This window comes from Mchenga conophoros, linkage group LG3 (assembly GCF_057382185.1).
Source record: "Mchenga conophoros isolate Kocher_MC1m ecotype Shallow Benthic linkage group LG3, M_conophoros_male_GT1.1, whole genome shotgun sequence".
Classification (NCBI taxonomy): domain Eukaryota; kingdom Metazoa; phylum Chordata; class Actinopteri; order Cichliformes; family Cichlidae; genus Mchenga; species Mchenga conophoros.
In genome coordinates, this window is record NC_140528.1 from 20,767,315 (window position 1) to 20,777,626 (window position 10,312).

The following is a 10,312-nucleotide window of genomic DNA, read 5'->3' on the forward strand; positions in this document are numbered from 1 at the left end:
AATATTGGTGTACATTTACCTTATGTCTAATTTTATCTTACAGGCTTTCGTTATGCAGCTGCAGAGTCTGAAGGTGTGCCCCGTGCAGAAGTGATTGATGAAGATCTGACAGAAGACCAACAGCAAAATCACAATGTCATGGAGGCAGTGGACAGCAGTTGTGTTGGACAAGTGGAGGTTGAGGTACCAGCTGCAAATGTGGATATACTGAAGAAATGTAAACCTTTTAAAATGATGACAGATTACAAACTCTCAGCTGTGTCTGTAATCAAACCTCTGTAACTTTGCTTCACTTCAGCAGCATCAGCTCATGTTCACATGTTGATTCATGGTTTGCTTCAGTTTTTGATGGACTGCAGAATATTTTGAAGGTTATCTGCTATAAAAAGCCAGAACAGGAAAATCTGCTTCATGTGTTTCTGTTTGATCCTCAGTGACTTTGACACAAAGGCCTCTGCTGTGATGATCACACCTCTGATCAAGTCTCACAGTGTCAGCTTTGTTTTTATACATATGGATATGTGCTGATAAATGATCAGAGTTATAATATTTCCCACTGTCTGCTGTGTGCCGTGACCTTTGACCTGCTAAAGACAGTCAGCTGTGGATTATTCATTGTTGTGTCTGATACTTAGAACTGTGAGGAAGAACACTACACAGTTCATCAGGGTCCCCTCTCTCTGAATCAGGAAAGGTGGGCAGGCCGCGTGTGGGCCGCGGGCCATACGTTGAGTCTCACTGTTTGAAATGTGAACATTGTTCTGCTGCAGTCAATGGACTAAACCAGAGAAGAAGAAAACAGACTTTACCATGAAGATCCTCAGTGTGGATCAGTATAATATCAGCCTGATGTCTGCAGTTTAGTGTCAGCACAACTAAAACATGCTGACTGACCTCAGAGTTTCAAGTCCACATCCTGGACTCTCCAGGAAACCACACAGATGCTTCACTCCTGAATCCTGCAGCTTGTTGTTGTAGCTCAGGTCCAGCTCTCTCAGATGGGAGGGGTTGGACTTCAGTGCTGCTGCCAGATAATCACAGCTGATCTCTGACAAACCACAGACACTCAATCTGTATAAAGAATGAAAGATGTAAGTTTATTAGACAAAGTGTGAGCTTGAAATCATTCAGTGTTTCATCATCTGTTCAGAGCTGAAGAAGGTTCAGAATGTAGAAGTTTAGAAAATGGAAACTCCAAACAGCTGAAGCCAACAGGAAGCAGCTTCAAACAAACACAACAAGAGAAAAAACTCTGAATGTTTCACATTAAAGTCGTACATTTATCATAAAAACAGGACAAAGACTTGAAAAAGTCGTGTTTTTCCTTCCAGGAACCACAAGGCTTCACTTTTAAAGGTGAAGTGTGAAAGAAATGGACATATTTGAAGTCCAACACCTTTTTCCAGTCATATTATTAAAGCAGACAAACTACAAGCTCATTTTCATTCCAACAAGTCATCTTCTGACCTGGACTAACAACACTGGTCTCTATGTGCAGCTGGCTGTGAGACCAGTGCTCAGGGAGCGTCTACAAAGTGCAACACTGAAAGAACATCGCACACTAGCTGTGTCCCAAAACGTCGGCTGCATCCTTCGGAGGACCCGGTCTTCGCGGTCTACGTGGGCCGGGTCCTTCAAAGACCGAAAAGGCTGGAAGTGCGAGGCTGTGAAATGGGACGGTCTAGCCTTCAGATTTGCGTCACCGCTGTGTCGGTGGAGTTTAATAAACTCGGCCGTCTGCTCCTTGCTATCTAAAATATAACAGGACACTGGCGTAAATTCTCGACCGTCTCACACTTCTGTTTAATCAGTTTCCTGTTTAACGTTTATTCAGCTGTGTGAAAATCCCGGAGGAACTTTGATCTCAGCCAAACCGATTTACTCCGGAACAAATAAAACACAGAAAAAAGGCAAACAATTACATTTTTAAGTTATCCGGGTGACTTATATATCATGTTTAACCTGAGTAGCAAAAGAGCGGGGTCTGAAAACGATGAAGCCGGGCGTCCGCTGCTCTCGCCGGCTGGAGTGACCATTGAACCCCCCGGCTTGCTAGCGAGCGGGTGGGGAACAGACGTCTCCGAAAACGTCGGCACACTTTTGCAAATATGCGATGTCTTGATAAACCAAGCAGATATTTGAAGTTTACACAGCTACTTTCTCGCCTGAAAATATGTTAAAAGTTTATTTTGTGACCCAGAAAGATTAATAAGAGTAATTTGAAAACTTAGTAGCAGCCGCCATTGTTGGCAGCTGAAATTTGGCTGGGCCACGCTATGAATTCTGGGATATGGTGGGCCACGAAGGACACACCCGACGAATCCTTCAAATTCGGGGAAATGAAGGACGCATTTGTGCATTTGCATGCGCAAAAGAAGACTTCACACACAACGCGCTCTGTTTAGACCCAGAGCAAAGAATATTGTTTGACAGATGACCCTTAATATAAAGACTTCGGACTTCACGTTTCTCAATTTTTGCTTTAAGTTATTTTGTTATTTACATAATAATGTAGATAACCTAATAATGATCCTTATTGCTGTTTTAGAGGAGCGGTGCTTCAAAGGATAGCTGCAGATTTCTGTCAGAATCTGTAGATTATACAGTACAAATAAAATGTTCACGTTTCTCCAACGTTGTCTTCCCAACAGTTTCACTGACATCTACACGGGATGGCCAGGAAGCGTTCGCGATGTCTTATCGGGCGCTGATAATTGGCTTCTGTCTTGTGTTGGTGACGTAAAAGACGGATTTAATGCGACATGACCGTTCAAACAGCAGTCGCTTTCTAAAACATCGGATATGTATCGGATTCAGTACCACATACGAAAGTGACCCAGGTCGGATTTGAAAATATCGGATTCGCGACGTTCACACTGTCATAGCATGATCGGATATGGGTCGCATAGGGTCAAAAAAGTCAGATTTATAAAGGTCAGAAAAATCGGATTTGATGCGCTTTCGCCTGCAGTGTGAACGTAGCCTTACTCTCAAATCCTCCCTAATAACAATAACATAATTACACTTTAGCCACAAGAGGGCAGCAGCATTAATACAAGTCACATGTATATAAAGGTACAGTGATTATATTACAGTGATTTTGACAAAAACAAAACAGAGGTTCATGGCAGTGTGTTTTCCATAACATACCAACCAAATTAAATAATAAAAACTTTATAACTTACAGAGCTTTTTTAGAGGCTTTGACCACTGGCAGCAGCCTCAGAAGAGCCTCCTCTGAAGCAAAGTATTTCTTCAGGTCAAACACATCCAGATCTTTTTCTGATGACAGTAAGATGAAGACCAGAGCTGACCACTGAGCAGGAGACAGTTTATCTGTGGAGAGACGTCCTGATCTCAAGGACTGTTGGATCTCCTCCACTAGAGAACGATCATTCAGTTCATTCAGACAGTGAAACAGACTGATGCTTTTCTCTGCAGACAGATTCTCACTGAGCTTCTCCTTGATGTACTGAACTGCTTCTTGATTGGTCTTTGAGGTACTTCCTGTTTGTGTCATGAGGCCTTGCAAACGAGTTTGATTAGTCTTCAGACCCAAGAGAAAACGAAGGAACAAGTCCAGGTGTCCATTGGGGCTCTGTAAGGCCTTGTCCACAGCACACTGGTAGAAGTATTTCTTTGAAGATTTTCTTGTTTGAAACACCTTCCAAGTTGTTTCTTGCTCTTCCAGCAGATTGAGTCCAGAGTTGATGAAGGTCAGGTGGACATGAAGAGCAGCCAGAAACTCCTGAACACTGAGATGAACAAAGCAGAACACCTTGTTCTGGTACAGTTGTTTCTCCTCTTTAAAGATCTGTGTGAACACTCCTGAGTACACTGAGGCTGCTCTGATATCGATGCCACACTCTGTCAGGTCTGCTTCATAGAAGATCAGGTTTCCTTTCTGCAGCTGATCAAAAGCCAGTTTTCCCAGTGACTCAATCATCTTCCTGCTCTCTGGACTCCAGTGTGGATCTGTCTCAGCTCCTCCATCATATTTGATCCTCTTGACTTTGGCCTGAACCACCAGGAAGTGGATGTACATCTCAGTCAGGGTCTTGGGCAGCTCTCCCCCATCTCTGGTTTCCAGCACATCCTCCAGAACTGTAGCAGTGATCCAGCAGAAGACTGGGATGTGACACATGATGTGGAGGCTTCGAGCTTTCTTGATGTGGGAGATGATCCTGCTGGCCTGCTCCTCATCTCTGAATCTCTTCCTGAAGTACTCCTCCTTCTGTGGGTCAGTGAACCCTCTGACCTCTGTCACCATGTCGACACACTGAGGAGGGATCTGATTGGCTGCTGCAGGTCGTGTTGTTATCCAAAGGCGAGCAGAAGGGAGCAGGTTCCCTCTGATGAGGTTTGTCAGCAGCTCATCCAATGAGGTGGACTTTCTTGTTTCAGTCAGGATTTTAGTTTTGTTGAAGTCCAAATGAAGTCGACACTCATCCAGACCATCAAGTATGAACACAACCTGGAAGTCTTCAAGCCTGCAGATTCCTGATTCGTTAGTTTGATTAAAGAAGTGATGAACAAGCTCCACCAAGCTGAACTTTTCCTCTTTCAGCACATTCAGCTCTCTGAAAGTGAATGGAAATATGAACTGGATGTCCTGGTTGGCTTTGTCTTCAGCCCAGTCCAGGCTGTATTTCTGTGTTAAGACTGTTTTCCCAATGCCAGCCACTCCCTTTGTCAGCACTGTTCTGATTGGTTCGTCTCTTCCTGGTGAGGCTTTAAAGATGTCTTCTTGTCTGATTGTTGTTTCTGGTCTGTCTGGTTTCCTGGATGCTGTTTCAATCTGTCTGACCTCATGTTCCTCATTGACCTCTGCAGTCCCTCCCTCTGTGATGTAGAGCTCTGTGTAGATCTGATTCAGGAGGGTTGGGCTTCCTGCTTTAGCGATGCCCTCAAACACACACTGGAACTTCTTCTTCAGTTGGGCTTTAAGTTCTCGTTTATGGAGTGAAGCAAATATTTCTGAAGGTAAGAAATTCAGAAACAAATATTATATAATAAATATCATAGCCTTTCAGTACCCTGAAAGGATGAATGTCTATTGGTCCATTTCTTGAGCTATTAGGAAAGATCAATATTCAGTCTTTAGAGAAATTCTCTTACTGCTCTGCAGATGGTCAGCCATCTCATGCTGCTTAAGTCTCCTCAAGAAGTGGAGTGTGATCTTCAGAAATGCTTCTCTGCAGCTCTTTCTTTCATCTTCATCCTCTCCTTCAAACATCTCCTCATCCTCCATCTGGCTCTTTAAAGTTTCTGGGTGATCTGGACTCAGAAGCTTCTGGATCTTCTTCAGCTCGTTCTTCACAAACATGGTGATGTTGTCCTCCAGCCGCTAGAAAAGAAAACTATATGAATTACCCAGTGGTAAATGGACTGGTTCTTATATAGCTCTCTTTGATACTCTGTGCACACAAAGCTTTTTATACAACATGCCTCATTCAACCAAGCACATTGTTCTATGCTTAAATACTTTCTTTCACACTCTGATGGATGCATCAGAGGGCAGCTTGGGTTTAGTACGTTACCCAGTACATTTGCCAGCCAGGGTTTGATTCACAAACCTAACTAGTAGCTGACCTGCTCCCCTCCTGAGCTACAGTCACCCCAATCTGACTGAAATCATGGAGCCCAAACTCTGACTTATGTTGGACACACTGACAATCCTCTGGTCCACAAAGTGCAGCATAGAGGTGACTGAAAAGAACAAATGTAAACGTAGTACTACAAACCATAACCACAGAGTCCAGGTGTGTTTGATGCTGCTGTGCAGACTGACCAGTGGAAACCTCTGCTCTCTGCTGGTCCACTCTGTGGAGGAGTAATGTATAATTAGCTCATGTTATGTCTGTCCACACACAGACACAAGCTAAAGGTCCATGAAGTGATGTTTGGATGGGTTCAGTCAATCAGATGACTGTCATGGTGAAGCTTAGCTAGTCCTGCTGATCCCACTGAGAATTAACAACTCAGTTTCCAGATGTCTGTAGTTTTCTGCTCAGTTTCTTTAGTCCCAACAGCTCTTACCATCTCCTGCATAAAGCTTTCCCTCCATGCTCAGATGCCCTGGAACAAGGTGCTCTCTTTATATCAGTGACTGGTTTAAAGGGACAACTTGCAGTGCTCGCCAACCAAAGTGTCAGCAAAAGTAGTTCTAATGTTTCTTACATTTATTACATTTTTACACACACAAATCAATGAACGCAAAAACATAAACTTTCCAGATATTTTGTTTTACAATGTTACAAAACTCAGTTCACAACTACACAGTCTGATTTACAAGTACAAAATATTTATGACCACAGTTTGAGCCGATGTATGTCCCGAGTCTGTGGACTCAGTAGTTTTGTTTTGATTGTTATTGTCTTTTGTTACAATTTCATTCTGATTAAGATTTTCTAGTTCTGAGGTTTTGGTTTCTGTGTTCCCTCTGTACTGTGTTAGTATTGTGTCTCTGTGTTCACTTCCTGTTTTATTTTGACAGTGCCATGTCCTACGTTAGTGTGTCTACTTTTGCTTCCCCTTGTCTGGTTATGTCCAATGAATCCTGCTGTGTCTCCCTTTTCTCATTCCCTGATGGCTCTTTTGTGTATATGAGCCCTTTGTTTTCTCCTGCTTGTTGCTGGTTCGTCTGTGTTGTCTCCCCGTGTCTCCGTTTAAGGTTTCAGGTTAGTTTTTTAGTTTTTCAGTAGAGGTTATCTTAGCTTCTGCACAGGCCATCTCCACTGCGCTTCACCGTTTCAATAAAGCTCACTCACTTCACAGCAGTGTCGGCATCTTGGGTCCTTTATTAAATTCAACATGGCTCGCCCCGCTAGCCGTGACATAAGATGTGAAAACAATATCCAAAAAACATGAGGGACAAAGAGGGAATAGTTTTAAGGTGCAGGGCCAACAAACTGAGTCTAGAAATAAACTCAGAGTTGATTGAATTAGCATTTTGAATTGGCTGATCTGAGTTACTTCAATCAAGTCTATGTTCACTTTGAGTTAAGATTATACGTGATTGATGTAAAAGAAAAAAGCCATCATCAGCAACTGATTCTGATTTAGCAGGTTTTCTAAACGGTGCCCATCCCTAGCTGGCTGTAGTTAAACCTTTACAAAGCATCCCTAGACCCAGCCGTACGGCTTATCTACTGAGCAGCGCAGTGTCAGAGTGAACAACACAGGAAAATGATCAGAGATGCCCAACTCAGATATTTCAGTGACGCACACATCCCACCCGTGGAAAAGCTCCAAGTCTAGTGTGTGACCTTTTTCATGCATGGGACCAGTAACCCACTGGGTCAAGTTAAAAGAGTCAATAATATTTAAAAAGTCCTTGACCAGAAGTTTAAAGTCACAGCAGACATGGATGTTGAAATCACCAAGGCAGCATCATCAGAAGACATAGCACACCCAGCTCTATCTGTCCATGAAGCCAGATAACACACACCAATGAGTTAAACTGCAGGAATGTCTTAAAGACACAAAGACCTGGATGGCCGCTAACTTTCTGCTTCTTCATTCAGATCAAACTGAGGTTATTGTACTCGGCCCTGAAAATCTTAGAAATATGGTCTCTAAGCAGATTCTTACTCTGGATGGCATTACCTTGGCCCGCAGTAACACTGTGAGGAACCTTGGAGTCATTTTTGACCAGGACATGTCCTTCAACGCACATATTAAACAAATATGTAAGACTGCTTTCTTCCATTTGTGCAACATCTCTAAAATTAGAAATATCCTGTCTCAGAGTGACGCTGAAAAACTAGTTCATGCATTTATTACTTCCAGGCTGGACGACTGTAATTCATTATTATCAGGATGTCCAAAAAACTCGCTGAAAAGCCTTCAGCTGATCTAAAATGCTGCAGCAAGAGTCCTGACAGGGACTAGAAAGAGAGAGCATATTTCTCCTGTTTTGGCTTCCTGTTAAATCCAGAATTCAAAATCCTGCTCCTCACATACAAGGTCTTAAATAATCAGGCCCCATCTTATCTTAATGACCTTGTAGTACCATATCACCCTATTAGAGCACTTCGCTCTCGCTCTGCAGGCCTACTTGTTGTTCCTAGAGTATTTAAAAGTAGAATGGGAGGGAGAGCCTTCAGTTTTCAGGCCCCTCTTCTGTGGAACCAGCTTCCAGTTTGGATTCAGGAGACAGACACTATCTCTACTTTCAAGATTAGGCTTCAAACTGTCTTCTTACTTAACGATTAAGTCCCTGTATTCCACCGTTATATGGAAATCAGCCATTATAACTTGTGTCAAATCTACTTGTACCTCACAGTTTTCTAAGAGCACAGAGAGCAGTAAACCTCAGAGCAGCAGCACATCAGACTGTGCAAAAAATCTAGAAGAGAAAATATTTTGACCCATTTCTAAATGATTCTTGTGACCATGCTGCACCACAACACCTGATCTCTGGTTTCCTCACCTCTTCAATCCCACTTTAATACTTGACTAAACTCATTTTCCTGTTTAGGTGTTGAGGCAAAGCCACCCATCTACAATGCAGGCAACAGCAAACGGAGCTATTTTTATTCCCTTTGGGTTTTTTCTACTTTTGTGCTACAAAATGTTCAAGCTGATTAAATTCATTAGAATAAAAGTTCAGATAATTCTCTCATATTAATGTTGGAGGTAGAAATTCAGGTAACTTTGCACAAAAACTGGCAGAAATTTCCTTCAAAGATGGAGTTTTTACTTTAATACTGTGAGTACATTTCAGAGCCTGTACTCTTTTACCTTTACTTGCGTTAAGAAGTTGAATCAGTATTTCAGCTTTAAGAGGGTATTTTAACACAAACATCAGTCCTTCTACTTAAGTATGTTTGACACTTTGTTTAATCATCATTTTTAATGATCAAATATAATTATGTTTGTTATTTGTGGATTTTAAATGTCCTTGACAGAGACAGATGATGATCATTATCCTGCACTGTGCTCTCAGGTTTGGTCGAGCTAGCACAAAGAATGGCTAAGTTGAACTTCCTCCTGGGATCTACACTAAGAAGTGAGTCCAACATTAGCAGGGTCTCTTTCCTTTATCTGGATTCACTTTAGCATTCACAGTCACGTGAAGCTTGTTATTAACTCGATAAGTCAACCCAGGGTTTCAGCTGAGCGCTCACATGAAACACATGGTGTTGGCAGCATCTGATCAATCATATTCATGGAGACGTGTATCAGCAACAGAGCAGCTGAGTTTGCAGAAGGAAGTCAAACTAAACCACAGGAACAATATGAGGAGATTACACACATAATAAAATACTAGCAGTAACACAGCTGCTGCAGACAAATCAGTCATGTGATCGTGTGTGAGAGGAGAAGGACTGTAAAGGAGTTTGGTGTTAAAAGCTCTGTATGAATGTGGGAGACTTTGAAGGGCTTTAAAAAGGCCAATATAAAATAAAAGGCAGCAAAACTGCTGAGTGTGAAAGTCACCAGACTTATCAGAGCTCTGTGATTAAGACCTGTAAGAACACCTATTTGTACTTGTTGGCATTATATCAAACACACACGTATATTAAGCCTTTGTTTGAACTCTGGTTGAATTTGTTACTTTCAGACTGGGAAACATCACAGAGGCTGCAGCTGCAGATCTTTTATTCACCTGGAAATTTACTTTAAATGTTAGATGGAAAATGTATTGCTCAGTTTAACCAAAGTAAGAACAAGAATCCATAAACCTTCATAAAGACAAACATCTCCCAGAACATTGAGCTGCTGAAGTGTCACTGAAGGGAAAAACTATTTGTCCTCCTCCATCCAGCAACACCTGAAACACCTGAGTGGAAGCTCCTCCCTACACTGTGTTTGAAGCAAAGCACAAAGGAGACACCTGCTGGAGCAGCTGGAGTCCTACAGACACTCAGCCTCTTCACTACACAAACACCTCCTACAACATCCACTCTTTCCACTCTGACTGCTGTGTTTGTGGAAACACTCCAACACACACCGCTTCACATACCAACATAGAAATGTGTGTGAAAAAGAGCTGAGCTGATATTAAACATGAGGATTTATTCAAAAATACACAGTCAGGAACAACATCTAGACACACATTACCTCTCAGCAGCAGAAGAACATCCTTTAAAGTTTGTACCAGCATCCTTTGACTCGTTGCTCTTTAAGGAAACACAGCTGGGTTCAGGTCCAGGAGATTCTGGCCTCTTATTGATCCTAAAAGAAAAACAATAAATGTAACAGCTTCATGAGACAGGAAGGAAAAACTGGAAACATTAAATTAAAGACATGATGAACAATCTCATAAAAATAATGTACTTACTCTTTGTCACATAACAGTCTTTTG

The 10,312-nt window shown here is 42.1% G+C and overlaps 1 protein-coding gene across 1 annotated transcript; it reads right to left on the minus strand.

Moving 5' to 3' along the window:
- Positions 1 to 875: 875 nt before the first annotated feature.
- Positions 876 to 5,326, minus strand: LOC146577635 (protein NLRC3-like). The gene is made up of 3 exons (XM_085268305.1): positions 5,119 to 5,326; positions 3,186 to 4,977; positions 876 to 1,071 (listed from the first exon to the last, which is right to left on the minus strand). The coding sequence occupies exons 1-3, from the start codon at positions 5,324 to 5,326 to the stop codon at positions 876 to 878; spliced, it is 2,196 nt and encodes a 731-aa protein (XP_085124431.1).
- Between the last annotated feature and the right edge of the window lie 4,986 nt (positions 5,327 to 10,312).

Bases quoted from the DNA above. Each gene is read 5' to 3' on its own strand.
- LOC146577635 (XM_085268305.1), bottom strand. From the start codon at position 5,326: ATGTTTGTGAAGAACGAGCTGAAGAAGATCCAGAAGCTTCTGAGTCCA. The intron at 4,978-5,118 runs GTAAGAGAATTT...TCTTACCTTCAG, and splicing joins GGCTGACCATCTGCAGAGCA to AAATATTTGCTTCACTCCAT. The intron at 1,072-3,185 runs GTAAGTTATAAA...TTCTTTATACAG, and splicing joins AAAGCCTCTAAAAAAGCTCT to ATTGAGTGTCTGTGGTTTGT.